Below are 22,466 nucleotides of genomic sequence, written 5' to 3'. Positions count from 1 at the left end.
TTGATTGGGAGATTTCCTGAAGCTAGAACTTTGTTAACTACTCAAACAATATAAATTTCCAACTATGGGAATTAGAAGAAAAAAATGCTCCCTCCCTCGCCAGCATAGGGTGGGTAAAATTAAAATTTGATTTTCCATCCATTTGTAACCCTAACTAGATCAGATGTTGTAGCCTCATCATAGATATGAAAAGTAGGATTCTCGTCACATAGTGAACCAATATGGGAGTCCAAATGGATTGCATGGCCAAAATTTTGGCTCTTTGCATGGGGTTACCACAACCCAATAAAGAGGTTACCAAATTTTTTTTTGAAAGAGGATGCCCTCAATTTCATGAACATTATTAATGGGAAGGTTGAGCTAGGTTGGCAAGGAATTCATGTCAGCAATAAAACATTGAACCTCCTTCACATGGTCAAATAAGTCATGATAACATGCCTCATGAGAATGAAATATAGTTACTAACATGATGGAAACAAAAGGAATGTACACCAAGTAAATACAAAAGTTTGAGATGATCTTGAGTTTATTGCTAAGTAGGCTCATGAAGCCATTTCTCAGGTTTTTGCTACAACTCAGAATCATAGCATGGCTATCAAAAATTTTAATGGTACTAATCATAGGCACTTGGGTTGGAATTCAGACCATCATTCCATTTTCTATATTTTTCTAGTAGTTTCTTATTTGAGTTATTATAAGTGGGTTCTCTCTTGTTTAAATTGATTTTTTTCTCTTTTTTCTACTATCACTATTATTATGCATTCTCTTCTTTGGTACTAGGATCTAAAGTTATGGGTTTGGCCTTTTGTTACAATGGGAGGAGAGTTGACCTAGATAGAGCCTAATAAATGTGATGAATTCAAGGACAATGCTAAATTTTTGAAAATAATCTGAAGTAGGCATTATAAAAAGTATGTTGAGGGCATGTAAGGTTTTAATGTACAATTGTATCATAAATTTTTGGACTTGTGGGAGGATGGGAAACTTTCAATTGGTGGAGTTTCTTTCATTTTCATGGTAGACACCATGAATTATTTTCACAAAAGATGATCATGGATGGGATCAAGATCCCTTAGAAGTCCAAAGCATCTTTTAATGATGAATTTAATCTCTTCTTGGACCCTTGCAAAAGAATACCCAAACTTCAAAGCATTTTCAACTATGAGTAGCATTTGGGTGATTGGAAGATGGTGGATGAAATTATCAATCATTCTATGACCCTAAAGGTTACTTATATGAATTTACAATCCCACATGCTTCCTGTAATAAATCACTTTAGGAGGAACATAAAATTTTATATTTTTCATTCTGTATTTTTTTAATACATGTTACTCTCTATGGATAAGGATAGAGTGAAAGGTGTACCTCCACTTCACCAAGGCTTGAGCTTCAGAGTCTATGAGTTTCATCATAACTTGATCTTTAGGATGAGTTGTCTCCTACCCCTTCTGTTGAGCTTAATAATATGATATTCAACCCTAGTTCATATACTTAAAAAAGTTAGATGGCTCCTAAAAATGTGTCTATTGTTAGTGCTACAAGAATCATCCCCTCTTGCAAGTCCAAATTTAAAAATACTCCCTACTAGGAGGAAATAGAGGAATATTTAGATGAGTCAACTTTTTCCTCTTCCTAGTATATACAATTTCCCTATACCCTTTATAATTTTACCCCCAACTTAGTTCCCAATATGGCCTCAACCTTCTTCTTCTTACTCTCCCCTAAAACCTAAATCAACTACTTTAAAGATCTTAATATCCCTAGCTCTTCCTATTCTTTCCTCCTTCCTAAGTCTTCTAGAGGACAAATATAGAGGACCTTGTGTAAAAGTTGGATGATCTCTTCATCTTCCATAACAACATTAAAACTATTTCTAAATATTTCTTAACTAGCTCGAAATTCCAAGGCAAACAATAAACAACCTAGAAGTTGTGGTCAATGCAGAGCATAAGGTAGAAGACTTGATGAATGGAAATAGAGACAAATCTTTATGGAAAGTTGGGAAGAATTTTAGAGAAACACATCACAATGGGAAAATTGTAAAAAAGAAGATCATATAGCTCAAAGCTCAGGCTCTTGTGAGAGAGAAAAAATGAAATCCTATAGGACTTGGCTTCTATAAAAGAATCCCAAAAATATTTTGGTGAGAAGATCCTAGAATCAACTACTCAATGAAAGAAGGAGAAGGATAAAATGGAGAAGGTTATTGGTAGTATCTAGGCTAAACTAAAAGAGAGGAAGATGAAAATAAAATACAAATAGGAAAGTTTTGATGAGGATGAGATTCTCCAGTTGGTGACTAAAAATGATGTGGCTTCTAGGAATATGACTTTTTCTAGGCCACTCAACTAGGCCTCTTTTTTTGGAAAATCTTAAGGAATCGAGTGAGTAGAAGTCCTAGTTCATGATCATTTTTGGATCCTTGTTTCTAGTGGGTGGTTGCTAGTTTCTAGGTGTTTGGTGTTTGGTGTTTGTTTTTTCTGATTTTAATTTTATTTTTTAGTTAGTATCTTTTTGTTGCTAGTTTGGTTTTATTTATTCGGTCCAAGTCCTTATGAACCTACTTTTTTTGTCTGGTGGATGTGTTGTTACTTTTGTTAAGGGTTTTCCCCCTCTCCTTTATCTATTTAGCATAAAAAGAACCAATTAAAAAAATTATAAAGATATAAAGAATGAAAAGTAAATAAAGGGAGAAAAAATTTTGAAGGAAAATTATAATGTTGAAGAAAGAGCGAGCAATGTATAGATACTTTCTTTTTCTTTATCAAAATTTGTTTTTCCTTTCTACTCCTATGTGAGCCATATTTTATTGTGATATTTAAATTATAATTCTATTTTATTTGTAGTTTAATATGCACCTTCATTTAGACCTTTAATGACTACTATCTTTAAATCAGATTAAGTTCATAGTTATAACTTGTATAAATCTACATGTTAACATTTATTACATAAAAGAAAGCTACAATTGTAAATTCAATTGTAAATTCTATGTTAAATTGATTGATTTATATATTATGAATAGTGGCACACACATGCATATTTCAAAGGTACAAATTTTTAGAATAGTATGTATAACACCTAAACAACTCTTATATTAACTTTTTGTATGGTGCTCTTATTCAAATTCAAGACCCTTCCCAACCTTCTTTATCAAAAATAAGTATTATATCTAGACAATATTCATATAAATGAGACAATAGAACTTCTAAATTTTGGTCACATCAAATTCCATCGCATCACAACTGTCACTTAGGTCACACCCAAAATAGAGTTCAAAACGTATTATCAAATGCATTCAGTGTATCCATATCCCAAAAAATTTTGACTTGACAAGTGGCTAATCTCACAATATAACAACACGTTGCAATTGAATTTTCTCTATACCCATTTTCCACATTCTAATAAGTAGTTGTTAAATAGGTACAAATTTTCCATACATCACGAACTTACGAATTGATTTGTTTTGTTCTTTGTCTGCACTATCTACATATTGAAAAACAATATTCGGGCTATTGAAATATTTAATGCTTACAATTGATAACAAACACTCCTCAAAGAAGTTGCAACTCTAATAAAACACTCGTCTAAGAATATTAAACTCGGTTTTAAAGGATTCATGATTGTGAACATTCAAACCCGGCCACCCTTAAACATCACACACTAAGGGAAGAATTAAGTTTGAGAAAAAAAAGTCAACTTTGACTATTTAACACTTTTGGTCTAGGAATTAAGCTTAGTGTGTGATGTTTAAGCCATTCCATTCAAACCTAAGAGCCCATGGTTGATATAAGTCGCAACTTTCAAAATAACATCTTCTCTGGTGAATATTAAAATCTGATTTGAAGGATTCATGACCGTGGACATTTAAACCTAACATTTTGGATGGAGGATTCATGTCATGATTAGTTGAATATAGGTTGGTATTCCCTTTGAAACTTCTCTCATCTTTTTCCAATGACTTGACTTCGTTACCTTGTCGAGCATAATATTTTTAAAAGGATGACATGATTCTCCCAGACTACACAAACAAATGTTGTGGCACATTAGGCGAAGCTTCATAAAGAACGGTACAGATTCAAAGTATTTTTAAAAATTTCATTTTGTTTGTGTTGAAGGTATTGTTGTTTTCATTTTATTGGAATGACAATACTATGGTATGGTGTTGGTATGGATTGGAACCATTTATATAGTCGATTTGAATATTCAGTATATATGGATTTTTTTCCATTTATTTCCTTTTTATATTAATTGAATAAAAAAGTTGTTGATTTTTTATATATAAATTCTAATTTAATCTATATGATGATCATTATATTATTAAAGTGGTAATAGCATAAAGCTTATAAAGTTTGTTGAAACTTATTCTTGATTACAATTTTGGGTTAAAAAAAAGATATAACTTGTATCTATTCTTGTTGTAATGGTATCTATCGTATTTTTGTATAAATATATATTCTTTTTATATGTGAAATCAGTAAGTTGTTATTTTTGGTTTGTCTAAAATTGTCACCTCAAAAGATATTAGTTAATCTAGGTTTAAAAAATGATGTTAATTCTAGAATTTTATAGTTACGACAGATGACTTCTTGAGAAATCTTCAGGGTTTTCTTTTGTGAGCATCACCTAGATGCAATGCTCGTGTTAAATGTTCTATTCATTCTCATGAGAGATGGGTTGCAATGAGCCACTACTCGTGAAACATGGATCAATAATTTCACTCAAAAACTAAATAGTTACGCCTTGATGACAATATCATAATTTTACTTGTAGAAATACTTCCTACTTATAAAAAAAAGCCTATTTTGAAGAAAAAAATTATTGATGACTACCTTCTCAGTGTGGGATGCAGAGGTTCTTATGAATTGGAACTATATCATTCTTCCTCTTCCTGGAGCTTTTGCCTTTGCCTCCCAATAGAAAATCAATAGAAATGAAGTCTAGTGGTGTGCATCCCATACCCCCTACCACAATTGAATTTTAGTAGAGCATCGTGTGGTAACCCAGGAGTGTTAGGTGCAAGATTAACAATCAGGGATTATAATGGCATCCTAATTCAGGGGTTTGTGATTCCTCTTAACCACATGAAAAATAATATAATAGAGTTGTTTGCCTTGTTATATGGTCTTCAAGTAGTTTAATCCCACAACATAGTGAAGCTAGTCATTGAAGGGAATTTAAAAGTTGTCTTTCAGGAAACAAAGACCAAGAAATCCCCAAAGAAGACACTTTGTTACATTGTGATGTAGGTGTGGAGGATTTTATAAAAAATTGAAAAAATATTTATTGTTCATACATATTGTGAGGGTAATTTGTTGACCAATGTGTTTGCCAACTTTCCATGTGATGGCAACAAATTAGTAGTTAATGAAACATCACCAACCTTGGACAAATTTCAAATCATGAAAGACGCATTATCCAAAGATCCTCTCAATTCTCATAAATGAGTATGGATTGCTATGTGTCTCTTGTTATTTCCATTTCATAGTGCCATATCCTTTTTTCAACTTTAGCAAATAATGTTGGGGGAATATTGAGATGAAGATTGGACCATGAATATGAGAAGAGGATGAGGAACTTGTCCAATAAATATAGATGCATGGTCATGGTCATTCTTATAGATCATCTAGTGTGTTTGGCTCTAGTGGTAGACCTTAACCCTCTATGATCTACATGCCACTTAGATGATGTCTCTACTGTAGCAACAACTTTTTACACCCAACAACAACAAAAATAACTCATAGGATCAATGGCATACATTGCCTAGAACTCAGACGTCATTTCGTAGTCACCTTGTGCTCTTTGGCTCTTGGCTACACATATCCAACTATGGATCAAACTACAATTGGTCCTCCAAATTATTCATGTTTAGTTGGCAATGAGTAGGAAAATTACCTAGTTTTTTTTTTCTCTATTATTTTCTTCACCATTTTTCTAGTTATGTTCTTTGTTATTCTCTTCAGCCTCTTGCACATAATTTGTAAACTCTTATTTTATTCTTATATATAAAAAAAAAATCCTTTTGTTAAAAAAAGATTATTTTAAAACCCTAAAATCTTTAATTAAAACCAATAACAACTATTTTAAAACCTAAATAAAAACATCCAAATATATAAAATGTTTAAAAGCATTCAATTGAAAACCTTAAAAACATTTTTTTGTAAACTCTCCAACTATTTTGACATGCTTAAAGCTTCAATTGAAGCCCTCAATATCCCTAGTCATATTCTTGACTTAATTACAAAGGGGATATGTTATATAAGAATTGGAAATCTAGGTTTTGAATTCTTAAATTCTTACCTACAATAAATTCTAATCTATGTTGTTTGAGAGTGGATGAGAGATGTTTTTTTTTTTAATTAGAGCCATATATTTTTTATCAACTGACATAAAGGAATAGGTTATTGAATTTCTCTTTTTTGCCAGTCATTGTGTATCTATATTTGGGCACATTATTATTACCTTACTATACATAATAAATATGGTTAAATGGTTTTAGCTTTCCCTACAAATTTGTAAGGGATTGGATTATCAAGTAAGTGAACTTAACATACTTCTTGTGGAAGATGATTACATATGAGTAGCCATGTACAATAGTAGTGATACAAGTGGTATTAAATCTACACCTTTTTCAAAACTATCACTATTTTTTATAATAAAAAGTAGAAAAAATTGGGGTTGGCCTAGAGATCAAAATGTTGTAAAACATCTGGAAGTTAGAAACATCATAGAATTAGCCTACCCCATTTCTTAATATAAAAAAAACCCCAAACTAGAGTATCAGATAATCTATACCTAATCCTAACCATAATTATAAACATATACAAAGTACCAGTAAATATGTATACTCCAAATAAGCACCATAAATAGAGCCATCCTGGCTGAGTACATAAGCTAAAAACATAAAAAATAGAAAATAGAAATAGGGAGCTAACTCTATTTATCCTTCTCCTTCCCCTCTAACATTTCCAACAACACTTGGAGCCAATCATCGGCAAGAAATCTATACAAAAAGCTAGTACTATCCACCCCTACCATAGTAGTAAGCCACTTGTTCACAAGATGGAGTAGTTGTAGGGTAGAAATCACTAAGTACATGAATTTAACCACAAATCTAGAAACCTCTTTGAAACTCTTATCCAGATTATTTTACCTCTCTTGGAGTGTTTTGGTACTCTTCTCCAAAGTAGTGATATCCTCCTTTTGGCCTTTAACATTACATTGGGAGCTACCTAGGGGTCATTACCCATGTTCTTCTTACCCTTATATTTTTTGTGGGAAGGGGAGGTGATGGAATCTTCCTTATCCTCTGTAAAGTCTTCATAGGCCTATCAACATCAATCTTAAAGGTATTTGAGACATGGGATGACATGGGGCTCAATTGATCATCGATTCGGCTAATCTCCCCCACCTTTTATTATTCCTTCCTGACAGTGTCATCTTCCTCATCTTCTATATAATTTTTACTTTCAACCTCCCTTTTCTATCTTTTTTGAGGAGGCCTAGTCTTTTTTTTAGTAGCTAAATCTAAGCTTGCAAGACGATATTTCTTAGCCTTGGATTTTTCCAGTGCAAGATTCTTCTTAATTATAAGTGACATCCTTTTCCAAAACCTTTGTTTCATCGTCCAAGTCCACAATGTGAATTTCCTTATCCATTTTAATATGTTTGAGTAATTAGGATGGGGTGTACTTAGGATGTTTATTTTTGATCGTGGAGGAAATCTCAATAAAAATTGAGGCACCAAGGTGGAAAGAGTAGAGTTAGGAAAAATAACTTGGAAATTAATAGATTGGGGGGGAATGGCTTTATCAAAATTATGCAATTTAAACATAAAATCCCAATGAAGAATGGTATAGGACTTTCCTTCATCTTCTTCCAACCTTTGAGAATATTATCCTCCATGGAGTGTAGGATAAGTTGAGGGAAAGAAATGACGTCCCACTTTCTGAAGTGCTTTAAACTAGGGAAGTGGTAGTAGTAGAACATATAGAATATACCTTCTAGAGTGATATAGCACATGATGGCATAACATAACTCTTCCTAAGGATCCGAGAAGGCCACTCTCAAAAAACCTTTGTGATCATAGATCAAATTTTCATTGGTAGAGAAGAGCTTGTTAAGGTTGGCTTCATCAAAAACCCTCATCTACTTCCTCCATTTTTCATCATCCAAGGAGAGGCCACCAACTTTAGAAATGACATCCTCATTGATTTAGAAATAGATCTCATTTATAACCACATGTTTTTTGTTCTACTAATTGATTAACTACATGGATAAAAACTTGGCATATCCCTCAATACACTACATGTAAGGAACTGGGCTTCCCTCCCTTAGGTATAACCTATATGCTTCATTGTAATCTTTGATTTTATCTAGCTCAACATGGACATGATTACCACCCATGTCTTCATTCTCACCAAGATCAACATTTAACCCTTCAGAGGAATCCAACATAACCTCGCCTTCACTAGAAAGAGGACTAAAACTGATAATAGAAGACTTAGCATAGAATTTTTAGGTGTTGAACTAGTTTAAACAACTACATATATTAAGGATCAATGCCCCGATCACCCTTTCTTTTTTAACAAGTCAAAGACACACTCCACCAAATGTAATAATTACCATAGGTACCCCATTTAAAATACCAAACATCAATTCCACTACCACCCATACACATACCATCATTATTTACAACTCTCATCCTTTCAGCTCGGACATAATCTCTCCATATCCTAGAAAATATGCGAGCCCATATTTTGAAATTTGAAAAATGATAGGAAATTTGAAGCCTAATCATGGAAACTTTACCCTTTCCCAAATTATTTTTACAAAATGCTCACCTTACCTAAAGGTGGTCATAAAAATAATGACTCAAAGAGGGTCTCATTTATGACATTGATACAATGATAGCAAGAGTCATTAATTTAAATTCTTTTCCATGAGGGACTGTATATGTGCTAACAACCCGTCAATATTAAACCAATTTTGTAAGCCAAAAATTTCCTCTCCTGAACCTTCTGGTGCATTTACCACTTGGTTTCATTCATGATAGATGTGTTCAATGGTGAATTCCCAAAATCTCAAAATAAAGACCTTGGTGTCATTGATAATCAGGGTGACTTTCCAATTTATTTTACTATGCCTTTTAACCTCCTTAATGATCAATTGCAAGTCACAATCAACTATCAAATGGGGGATCCCCATTAAGTAGGAAGTCTTAACTACCTATAATAACCCCATGGCCTCTGCAACATTATTGATATTTTCTCCACAATTGCTAGCATAAGCCACCACATGCCTACCCTCGTTGTTCCAAATTATACCTCCCATAGAAACCAAGCCTTTTTGTTTTGACCCATAAAAATTGAGTTTAAGCCAGGAGGTGAGAGGAGACTTCTATTTGATCTTCTTTCTTGTAATACTTTTAGAATTATTATATTTAGAAATCAAGTATAGAAGGCCCAAATTGTCATCCAGAATTCAATCACTATTAGTAGGAGGGTAGAGGGAGTTTTCCATTTCCAGATAGAAACACATTATGTGAGGAGGTTGATCATGATTCATAGTATGACCACAAGGGGGAGCTTTTGTAGCCAAAGATGTGATTGCTCCACTCCTACCACAAATTCCAAGAAACATATAAAGGTCTAACCTTCCATAAACTCCTAATGAGAGGGTGAGAAAACAGTGCCTCACAATTGAAAATAAATTGTTGGAGGTCATCATTGAAGATCCACTAAAGCCCAAACCTATTTGAAATTCCCATCCACATAGTAGTTGCACAGGGGCAGTGTATTATAATGTGGAGAATAGATTCCTCCTCATTATCGCACAAACTATATCAGTTCATGAGTTGGAAGACCTTTTTTTGAAATTATTGATTGTGAGAATAAACTTTGGAAGAATACCTAGGTTCCAAACATACTTCCAATAGTCTGTAATATCCTAATGTCTAATAGTGGAATTATAGGTCAATTTGACATTGAATTTTCCTAACATATTCATTTCCCAAATTACGGCATCCTTGGCCAGAAAAATAGGAATCCAAGTTTCTTCCACGATGCTTTGTAGCTCCTCTAGGAGTTGAAAAAAAATTTGATTCTATCCTCCATAGGTTAGTTTGTATCACTTACCATTGATATAAACATAGTTACTTAATCTTTTACCAATATAGTTTATACAAATGTTTCTCATCATGCTCTAGGGGTTTGACTAAGAGGATTACCTCCCACTCACTTATCTTCCCAAAATCTAATGTTATTTTCATCCCCAATCACCCATCTAACCTCCTTCTTTAGTAGTCTACAACTTTTAACAATGTTAGTGCATATTTTGGAACTTGTTGGGAGGTCATTAATGTATAAATTATATTGAAAAGGAATTGCTCCAAGGTATTTGGCCTTCATAGTTTAGTGCGATCTAGTAGAATCATAAATACATCTCTATCCTATCTTAGCCATGAGGGCTCTATTAAGCTCTTTGATTCTCCTGAATCTTATCCCTTCCTAGGATTTGGGTTTGCAAACTTTATCCAAAGCCATTAGGATCAACTTGGACTTCTCTTCAGTTCTCGGCCATAAGAAATTGCACTAGATTTTATCAATAATATCTCTAAGTCTACTTGATATTTTGAATAGTGATAGAAAATAAATAGCTATTCCTTGGAGGGAGGCCAAAAGAAACTATAGTTTACCTACACTACCAAGAACTTTCTGTTTCCATCCTAAAAATTTCTTTTGCATACATTTCACAACCGAGTTCCAAAACTAGGGGTTGACCTCCTTGACACTAAGGGGTAGACCAAAGAAGTATCCTAGAGAGTATCCATCTAATATTTGAGTTCTCTAGTAAGTCATCCCTAAAGATCTCTCTCAGTATTAAAGAAGTATAATTTTCTCTTTAGATAGTTTATATGTCGACTGAAGGCATCAACATAATGATCCAAAAGCTCTTTCCAACACCTAGCCTGTTGTAGGGAGGATAAACCAAAAAGGAAAGTATTATCAACAAATTATTGTAGGACCTTAGGTGGGAGTGTTTAGGCAGGTTTAATGCCTTTGATTTTTCCTTGCTCGGCCAAAGCCATAAAATTCCTTCCAAGAACTTTGGCCACAATAATAAACATGTCAGGGGAAAAGGGGTCACCTTCACTTTCTTCGTTTGTTCACTAGCATTGGGAAAAAATAACTAAATGTTTGATTAAGCTTTCTTAAATTTCTTTGTTTCCTTAAAAAATATTTGACATCATGAACTAGGTCATATTTGATGATTTCTCAAACTACTTGGAAACAGGTTGGAGGAAAGCCTTTAGGCCCTAGTTCCTTGAATGCCCCCATGGAGAAAAACACTTTTTAATCCTCCTCAATGCTGACTTTCATGACCAATTTCTAATTCATACCTTCATCCATAATAAGGTTAATGATTCTTAATAGGTTGAATCTTGTATTCAAGTTCAGAGGTTGGACATGATGATTGGAAATATCTTGAGAGTAGTTGGTTTTCCAATTCCATGGATCATGTTCAACTATTAACTCCCTATTATGAGAATCCAATAGCTTGGTTATAGTGTTCCTATTATTATGCTTAGAGACAGACCTATGGAAGAAGCTTGTGTTCCTATCTCCTTTAGTTAGCCATTGAATACATGATCTTTTTTTTTTAAAAATATCTTCCCTTTCTATGACTAACTTCCATTTATTCCTCCACTTCCTTTCTATCTCACTAGCTTCCTCTGAGAAATCTCCACTAGCAATAGTGTTCTCAATATCTTCAAGATTATTCTCAATATATTTACTATGTTTAAACATGTCTCCAAAGGAATATTTTCTCTAATTTCCCTCTAACTTTCTCTTTATCCTGAACATAGCCACTCCTTCCATCCATATCTTCCACCAATGGTTGATGCAATCCCTAAATTAAGGATGAGAGTGGTACATATTTTAATACTTGAAGGGTTTTCATCCTGAGGAATTATGCAAGGCCCAATAGAAAAGGACCATGGTATTGTCAAAATAATTTCTAGGGAACACTTGAAGAGAGGTGAAGGGGAGAATATCTCATAAACCTGAGATGTGAACTCTATCTAATCCTACCTACATGAGGTTAGTGGAAATCCTATTATTGGAGCAAGTAAAAGTAGTACCTTGGGGTTCAATGTATAGGAGTTCATTCCTTCTCTAGAAGTCAGCCAAATCATACATGTTCTCTAAGTAATCCTCCAAATGCCCCATTCTCTCCAATGGGTATAACGAAGTGTTGAAGTCACCCACATAGATGATATTACTATAGTGATGTGTGCCAATTACTTGAGAAGCTTCATCTCAAACAAGTATCCTTCCAACTCAAGTATTGGGGGCATAAAAATTGAAAAGAGTCCATTTACAAACTTTATTATAAAATTCCACAGACAAGAAGTGGGGATTGCAGAAAACCTCCTTACCTATCACCTTCATAGGGTCCCATATTATAGCAATACCACCAAACCTCCTATTGCTTTACTATAATTGAATCTCATGCCCAACCACACGTAGGTAGAAATATTATAAAAAAATTGTCTTATCATCTTAATAGTCCTAGATAAGTATAATATCCACCTTATTTTTCAAAAATATTTTATTTTAAGACATACTATTTCCTCGGACTATTAAGTCCCCTGACTCTCTAAGAAATAACCTTCATTTCAATTTTTTTGGGGTTATCCTCCAAGGTAAGTTTCTTTCCTTGATAAATATCCCTTGCAATTTTCCCTAGTGGTCTCCTAGTTTTACTTTCTGATCCAACATCTATCTCCACCACTCTATGAGTCTTTAGATCTTAACCTCTTTCTACTCTCTAGTTTTGCCTCCCAAAAGAGATGAAGTGGCTGAGAGGAAATAAAGGTGGGACACCATAGACAAAACAATACTATTCACTTCCTCAATGACTAGTAGAGATATCGTTAGTGAGCCTCATGGAGAAGCACAATCACCCCACTACTTCTAGCAAAACTCCTTCTTAATAGGAATAGTCACCACATTCTTAGTTTCTTGGTAAATTTTTTTATACTCTTGGGGTCTATAACCAATGAGCCTATACAACCATTACCATCCTCCTTTTCCTCCCCAATAGAGAGAACCACCATAATTAAATCCTTCCTCATGGAATTAATCAATACAAGTGTCGACATCAATGAGTTAGCTCATACTGTAGAGTTCATCCCAAGGCTCAACTCACCAATCCTAGGAATTTCACCTTCTTCTAGATCCCCCTTAATATCTTCATTTCCTAGTTTCTCATGGGAAGAAACAAGATACATAATCCCTTTAGTAAAGGGGTAGTCCACCAATAATGTCTTTTCCTCAGTGGAACATTGGTTTTCCTTATTCAGGAAGCTTTTTGACCTTTCTCCAAAAGAGGTACCAAGGTCACTAATCCCCACCATTGACACCTTCTCTTTATTTTTCCCTTGAATCTTCTCTTTCTCCCATTGCAACTTTATGCAGTTTGAGATGAAATATCCATAGTTGGAGCATTACTGACAGTGGAGAGATGCACTCTCAAAGGAAATAGATTGATTCCATGTTCCCCATTTGGATTTTAGGACCACCACACTAGGGAGGGTCTTGTTCGATAGAAACATTAACACCTAATTTGGCAAAAAATTGCCTATATTTGATTAAAGTAATGCTTAATGTTTTGATGAAATGGCCAAAAGAGTCTCCATTCCATTTGAAGATCTTTTTATCCCAAAATTCCAAGGAGAGACCATGAAGTTTCACCCATAGTGGAGACACATAGTTCAAGTTCATAAATAGATCAAACCTAGGTTTCCATTTAGCCAAAGCCAAAGCATGCTTACACGGAGTCGAAGATCTCATGAAAATTGTACTCCTATCCTCTTTGGATGCATAACTAAAAATAAAAAGGCCACCCAACATCGCAGGGACACTAATTGAGCCCTTGAGTCTCCACTTCAAGGTGCATCATTTTCTAACCAACTCAATGAATGGTCAAAAGGACAAAAAGTGGCCCACCAAAGCTTGACAAAAGACAAGAATATATTCTCAATCATAGAGTTTGGCAAGCAGATCTTTGGCCATCTTTTTCACAGGTGATCCTAGGCACCTCCACAGAAGTCATGACATCTTTGTGGCCAAGAAAAGAAGTTTCCCAGCTTAATTTAGGGATCTTCACCTTCATTAGGTTAGTATGCTCATGTGTTATCTTGGGAGCACAAATGCCTAGGAAGGCCAAATCATCAAGTGGGTAGAGGGTCCCATAAGGCAACATATGAGCCTCAGAGGCTAGAGGAGACTCACAAAAAATAAGGAGCAATGGAGAAGAAAGAACAAGGAGCAGATCTAGTCATGCCTGCACTAGATCTGAAGTGGGGGCCTTCTATCAAATCACACACCATGGGCGGGAGTTACTGAGCATTCAAAAGTGCTTCTATCTATTGTTAAGCACAAGTGTCACAATTACATGGCAATTGCCCCAACACGTTCCCCAATGCCAAGCTTCTTTACTTTTCTTTTACTTTATTAGAAATATCTAGATAGAAAATTAAAATTAAAATTTATATCTGGGGGTATAATAATAATGATAGCTTTTCATAAATATTTTTCAATTACAGTTCTTAAAAGAGTCTTAAAAAATGAAAATGATGTATTAATAGTCAATTATACATGTACTAATAATCAATCAATTTTTATCTTTTTTTAATTTGGCGATTGACTATTTTGTGCATCACTATTATGACATTTCATAAAGACTCATGGGATATTTAACCACAAGTATTGATGTTTTTGGATTGAATGACTATTGATACATAAACATAGTAGGTGTGAGACAAACATTTTGATATGACACCTTTTGACCACTTTGTGCTCCATGATGTCTAGAGAGATCAATGAATACCCAAAAGCCAAAACCTTAGCTTTAAGGTCTTCACTCACCTACTCTAAAAACTTGAGAAAATTCAACTTATGATCTAAAAGTTCTAGATGCACTAAATTAAACTAAATAAATACCAATATATTCCCTGTCTTTAATATGTTTTCCTTAGACTTATTTTATATCTTTTATATTTTTTTAAGTTTTAGGTTATTGGATAGCCACTAACCGATTCATTGTATCTACAGCCAGAAAGATTATTCAAATACAGTAGAAAAGGGGAAAAAGTAGTAGATAGATAAATACTTTACTGAAGTGTAGCAGGTGCAAATCCTTGACAAATACCGCTGTCTACGGAAGCAATTTTGAAGGTTGCGTTACTAGGTCAAGTCTTTCTGACTAGAACGACATTTACTTTACTTCACGCCTACATACACAAATTGTTTATAGGAGAAATAAATATAAATATCCCGAAACATGGGATTTTCCAAAGCTTAAGCGCAGTCCGCAGTCCTCATTTTTGGAGGTCACGCACACACAAATAAAAAGCAAAATTTAGTAACTATTCTATGCCCTATAAATAATTACAGTTAATCAACTCGGACAAATGGAAGCTAGAAATCAATGAATAGATTTCATTAACTCTAGACATGCTAACTCCAAAAGACAATATAGAAGGCCGATTGAGGAATCACTGCCAGATTTATGTGAGGACGCAACATCATACAGTCATTTAGCCAAATTTGAAACTGTACATTAAATCTGCGATTCAAACTTTAAAATATATAAGCCCCAATTTCAGAAAACCAGTCCCTGATTTATGCTGATGTAACTTACAAATATAAACAAACCTCAACAGTGCTGTGAATAATGCTCTATAGGATGAGAAAAGCAAGTATCATCAAAACTAAAATTAACTTCATAAACTTATGGGTTATTAACAATGAAAGCATGGGGGGATTCTCTGTGCCGGAAAACGAAAACAACAATGAAATCGAAAAGAATAGATTAGAGGGGAATCTTCGGAAGAGGAACAGGTGTTGGAGTTGTAGGAGAGTAGACAACTTTACCATCTATGCGTCTCACTACTTTATTTCTCTTCACCCACCAGTTATAAGGGATTTGGAGGCTTTCAATCAATAACTAAGAGTATTTGTTGACTAGAGCTAGCTCTCTTCCGGAGGACTTAAAGAGCAACTTGTGATTTCCTTGAAAGCCATCAAGTGCGTGCAAATAAACCTCCAAGTTGTGAAAGCTTGCAGGATTATGCGTTCCCTTCAGAAAAGGCGAGCTTCTGCTGTCTAAACTAATCTCAACTCCCACATGAACATACGCTCATGGAAGCCAGTACAGAATCCTTGTCAGCCATCCCAAATTCTCGTTGAATAATACCCCAGGAATCTTTGGAACCATGTCTCTGTTGTTTACCACACGCAGCACGTTGAGGCCAATCTCTTCCATATGTTGGGCAAATGACAGATTCCCTACGCGAGGAGAAGCGAAAGAAAACACTGTGACGGGAATTGAAGTCATACCATACTTATTCACCATGGTTTCTTTGATATCATATGCGCTTATTAGTGTTGCAAGTGCAGCTTCCAAGCTGTGTCCAGTAAATGTTATGCTCAATTCTTCTCCTTTCTCAGTGTATTTCTTCACCAATCTGGTTATCTCACCCATTACCATTCCTCTTGCACTAAGCGTGCATCTAATAGAGTCTTCGTCGGCGGAAGTATAGGAACATAGAAATCCACGCCCACATTTCAGCAATTCCAGTCTCTGGGCGAGGGAGCTTTTGGTACGCTTAGAATTCCCGTAGTATGTTGAAGAAGGGGTGTTGTCAAATGAATCATAGCATTGCTGTGCAAAATCACCATATCTGAATATCTCTGCTTTGAGAAGTCGGTTAATGGGATCCAACATGCCATTCCAATTCTTTGCACCCTGGATTTCTTCCCACATATCACAAACCTTGAATTGGGGGGTGGTTGTTTTTTCATTGGCTTCCTTCCAGTTACCCACGACTAATCGAGATAGTGCCATACTCTCGATGCTTAGTAACACTGGCAGCTCTGTAGAAGAGTTTAAACAATATCTTCTTCTCTCTGGTTGCTACCTTCTGACGCTCTGATTCACAAATTTCCTTCCTTCAAAAAGTTCTCAGCGCACTGGATATAAATAGAGAATGTGATGGCATGATCGAAGAATTTCATGGCATTGTGAGCCGGCGTTCCCTTGACTTGGCCTCGTTTATCGTGTCCACCCAAAGTATTTGCGAAGTAAAACCAAAAATTTACTTGAATGGTCGCTAACCCTGAAAAAAATATCTTCTATCCTCGTGGAATATTCCAAACTAACAATCCTTAGATGAGTAGGTAGACAAAGCTAGGCGTTCCTATTGCAACTTCTCTGGTAGCATTCATGGCAGAGTTAATGGCGGCTCATTAATGGACAGGGCTAGGTTGCTTTTCAAACCGTTTGACCTCGTTTATATGTTCAACATAAGACAGAGTACGGTTAAGTCAAAACTCCGTTACCTATACGTAAGTGAGTTGTCGGTACTGACGTACAAGGTTTAAATTCATTCCAATTTGGATCAGATTTTCTTGTTGTCAACAAAATGATTCAATTCGACTCCCGATGTTCCAAATTACAGGTTTTGATTATGTTGTTTACTTAATAAGATTTGGATATCTTTTTGTCGCTACATTATATGTTTATTGTAAACTTGTTTTAATATTATTTTTTAATCTATAAAAGTGATTTTGTAGTTGTCACTTAATTATGCCGAGAAGCATATACAATGGGAGCAACAATTCCCAACATGAAAATATTTCAAGGAATTCCAAGGAATAATCCGTGTTAAGGAAAATAAATTTGGTGAGAGTTATAAACGAAATTCACTTTTATAAATAAATTTAAATAACAAATGTCATTTGGCATTCACAAAAAGAAAAGCAAATTAAAATATGGAATGCCAATTGACAATCATAATTATTAACAAATAGAAATAGAAAATAAATTTGATGGGAGTTACAAATGAAATTTACCTTTTGAGAATAAATTTAAAATAGAAAATGTCATTTGACATTCACAAAAATGTTAAAAACCAAATTAAAACGTGTAATGCCATTTGACAATCATAATTATTAACAAATAGAAATAAAAGATAAATTTGATGGGAGTTACAAATGAAATTTATATTTAGAAATCAATTTAAAATAGACACTAAGAAAGAAAATGGAGTGGTTACAAAGCATTCCCCAAATAATAGCTAGCCGAAATAATAGTAAGCCAAATGGAGGTTGAATATTAGGCCCTAAAAAAAGGGGCAAAAAAAAAAGGCTTCAATAATTTCATTTAAAATTTAAATACTAAATATAATTTTTTAAAATAAATTTTGCATGCACATGTATGCTTTTTTTTTTGAGAGAGTGGTGGAATTTTAAATAAATTTGTGGAATGTGAAGAGACATCCATTGGGGGATATGAGGATCCTAACTCTAACTCTAACTCTAAATCTAATCCTAACCCTAACTCTAACCCTAACCCTAATTTTGAACTTAACTCTCACCCTAATTCTAACTCTAACTCTAACCCTAGCTCTAATTTCAATCCTAATGCTAGCTTTGATTGTAAACCTAACTCTAACTTTAATTCTAACTCTAGCTCTAACCCTATTTCTAACTCTAACTCTAACTATAACTGTAACTCTAATTCAAACCCTAAACCTAACTATAATTCTTACCATAACCCTAATTCTAACCCTAACCCTAACCCTAACTCTATCTCTAATTCTAACTCTAACCCTAACCCTAACCCTAACCCTAATGTTAACTCTAACTCTTAACTCTAACTCTAACTCTAATCCTAACACTATCTTGAACTCTAACCCTAACCCTAACTCTAACTCTAGAATTCCAACCCTAACTCTAACCCTAACCCTATGTATAATCCTAAATTTAACCCTCGTTCTAATACTAACCCTAACCCTAATCATAACCCTAACTTTAACTCTAACCCTAACCCTTACTCTAACTCTACCATTAGCTCCTACTCTAATTCGAACTCTAACTCTAACTCTAATTGTAGCCCTAATCCTAATGCTAATCCAAACTTTAACTATAGCCCTAATAGTAACCCCAACTCTAACCCTAACGTTGATTCCAACCCTAACTCTAATTCTAACTCTAACACTAACTCTAATTCTAAACATAACTTTAGCTCTAATTGTAACTATATCTTTAACTTAAACCCTAATTCTAACCCTAACTCTAACTCTAATCCTAACCCTAACCATAATCCTAACTCTATCTCTAGCCCTAACACTAACCCTAACCCTAACCCTAACCCTAACTCTAGATCTAATCCTAGCCCTAACCTTAACTCCAACACTAACCGTAATTTTAACCTTAACTCTCACCATAACTCTAACTCTAACTCTAACCCTAGCTCTAATTCTAATCCCAATGCTAGCTTTGATTCTAACCCTAACACTAATTCTAACCCTTTTTCTAACTCTAACTCAAACCTTAACTCTAACTCTAATTCTAACCCTCACCCTAATTCTAACCATAACCCTAATTGTAACCCTAATTATATCCCTAACTCCAACCCTAATTATAACCCTAAACTTAACTCTAACTCTAATCCTAACCCTAACCCTAACTCTAGTTCTAACTCTAACTCTAATTCTAGCCCTAACTTTACCACTAACCATAATCCTAACTCTATCTGTAATCCTAATTTTAATCATAATGCTAACCCTAACTCTAACCCTAACCCTAACCATAACTCTACTCCTAACTATAATATTTTATGTACCAAAATCCTTAAAATAAAAATAAATCAAAGTTATGCAAATAAAACACCGTATATAGAATTAAAATATAAAATGTTGAAGAATAATTTTATAGTAACTTTATACAACTATATTTATTAATAAAAAAATAGCTTGCTCCTAACTATAACCATCTTGATTTCTTAAAAAATGTCTTCCATGGTGCGCAATGACTGCTACTTATATATATATATAATGACTGCTACTTATATATATATATATATATATATATCAAGGGTCATCCTTCTCGAGGCACCTATTTTATTTAAATCCTAACACTACTACACACTAGCCATATTAAAGACGTTACTTAAAGACAAAATATCGATTTTGTCTTTACCATATTTTTTATATTTAAATTATTTCTTAATTTCTTAATTGTTTTAAATAAAGACAATAGGAAAATCGTGACTTTTCTTAAAATGACTGATTCTGATATAACTTATGGCAATTAACTCAATTTACGAGGCATCAACAGGGCATCATCAGCAGTTCTTAGGGCATCATGAATAGTTCTCAATAGGGGCAGGAAGATTCATCATGGATATGACCAGAGTGCATGATTTATGTATATTTTTTTTTCATCTATCATGCCCTAGCTGATGCCGTCTTCAATAAGAATGATTCAGATCCATATACAATAAATAGTTTAAAACCCTATGTAGATATCTTGTATGTTTAATCTTTTCCGCTAGGTTTCCTTCGCATCTACATTAGAGTTTTATGGTTTACAATAGATCTACTATTTGGGTTTTGGGTTTTCAGTCTAATGGAAAAAGATCTCTTGGTCTGGAAAAGGTGTCTTCGTCTTCAACGAGAACGATTCAGATCCATATACAATAAACAAGTAAAAACCCTATGTAAATCTCTTGTATGTTTAATCTTTTCCATTCCGTTTCCTCTGCATCTGCATTAGAGTTTCATGGTTTACCATTGATCTGCTATTTGGGTTTTCAGTCTAATGGAAAAATATCGCTTGGTCTGGAAATCATTGACTACTCATAGCCTTGGACCATCGTAAACATAGTTTGTTGGGTAAAACACTTGTGGTGGTTGCATAAAATATTTAATGAAGTTTTTTTGTATATGCCTTATCGTGGGCTATCTTGACATTTCAATGATTTCATTGAGATCATATGTTTTCAATGTTTTGCCCTATTTTGACATGGTTATTTACCATTTAACTCTCTGCACCATGGATCCTCCTAGGGTTTGGACGCATCGAGCATTTCTTATGGATTGCATGACTTTTATATGTCATAGGAATGCTAGAATTTACTTTTGGCCATGTCAAATTTATTCTTTCTTATGTAAAAGCCTAATCTCAACTATATATAATGCCTTTATCACTTCTCACTCCTCCTGGAATTGTGAAAGCAACAATGAAGGTGATTATGGTTATCAGTTGTGACTATTGAAAGTGTTTGAATGGATTCCTTATGGGAGTAGTCTTTTTTTAATTTTCTCACTTATTCTCAATCACATTTGCATTCTCAGATAAACTGACTATATTTTCATGGATGACTCCAGACTCATTCTCACATAAATTGTGATAGAAGCCTTGGAGCTGCTCCCTCCCATAATGATCTATGGGAGAATAAACAACCCAACTTCTGGAGGATCTAAACACGATTTTTTCTCTATGAGATAGCGAGCCTTCTAATTGCTTGGCCATTGCTATAATTGACCTTGCTGAATTTCTTTGACTTGTAACTAAAATTCTAGAATGTTGATAACTTGAGATCAAAACTTGTGGTTGTAGGATCTGTAAACAGGGGAGATATAGAATAGAGCATTCACATTTGTTAGGAACCTGTGTGTTCCTTCTGTTTATTTTGTTAGAGTAGTGTTGTTGGACGCATATGCTTTGTAAGTCGTCCCGTGAGTATATTTTATTATCCCACATGCATAGGTAGTATTACTTTTCTAGATCGTACCCAGTATATAAGAATAGGTTGAGGCCCTTGATGGGCACGGACGAATTTATTGTATTGAGCTTGCTCAAAGGAGGTTACCCCCTCGAAGTGGCCTGCGATCAGTAGATTCATTCTGAGTTCTGCTATCACTTTGTATTCTGTTATTTCGAGCATTCTCGCGATATTGCTATAAGGAGGTTCATCACATCTGGTATCAGAGCACTCTCTTAGGCTCGCTGGGTGGAAATTACATCAAATTTTTTTTTCTCTGTCGTGGCCTTCAGGTTCCTCTCACCTCTAATATCTCTTGTTATTGCAATAACTCTTTTCAGTTGTTTTGTCTGTGAGTGAATTTTTCTAAGTCGACTGTTCAAAAAAAAAAAAAAAAAAAAAAAAAAAAGAGTAAAAATTTTTCTGTTTTTTAGTCGTAGCTTCCTTGTTTGCTTTTTGTTTCTGCTCATACTTCCGCAGAACGTCTGCAATATCATTTCGCATACTTCCTTCCTTGGCGACCCAACCCCAAATTTTACATATCAAAGCCCTAAATCCCTCATTTATCTAATTTTAGGGTTTGCCCTATCTTTTTTCACCTCTCATCCAATCGCCACCAAACTGAGCCACAAGATTCAATTCCTCATTTTGCTCCCTTATCCCTCTTGGACTGTTCGCCTCATTTCGCCTCCCTACCCTTGAAACCCTCATTTTTCTTTTTCCCTTGTCCCTAGATAGTCTCCCACCACCCGTCGAACACCCATTTCCTATATGAGTTTTACCCAAATCCAAGTTTTCCGTAACTAAAAAAGTTTTTGTTTCTCATCTTCTACCCATTCCAAAAAAAA

The 22,466-nt window shown here is 34.5% G+C and overlaps 1 protein-coding gene across 1 annotated transcript; it reads right to left on the bottom strand.

Moving 5' to 3' along the window:
* Positions 1-16,206: 16,206 nt before the first annotated feature.
* Positions 16,207-16,914, bottom strand: LOC149537597 (phospholipase A1-Ialpha2, chloroplastic-like). The gene has a single exon (XM_089802350.1). The coding sequence runs from the start codon at positions 16,912-16,914 to the stop codon at positions 16,207-16,209; it is 708 nt and encodes a 235-aa protein (XP_089658476.1).
* Positions 16,915-22,466: the final 5,552 nt, after the last annotated feature.

This window comes from Cupressus sempervirens, chromosome 9 (genome assembly GCF_028749045.1).
Source record: "Cupressus sempervirens isolate cs-2001-9-10 chromosome 9, ASM2874904v1, whole genome shotgun sequence".
Classification (NCBI taxonomy): Eukaryota; Viridiplantae; Streptophyta; class Pinopsida; order Cupressales; family Cupressaceae; genus Cupressus; species Cupressus sempervirens.
Note: the sequence above shows the minus strand (reverse complement) of the source record. Positions and strands in the feature narration are given on the sequence as shown.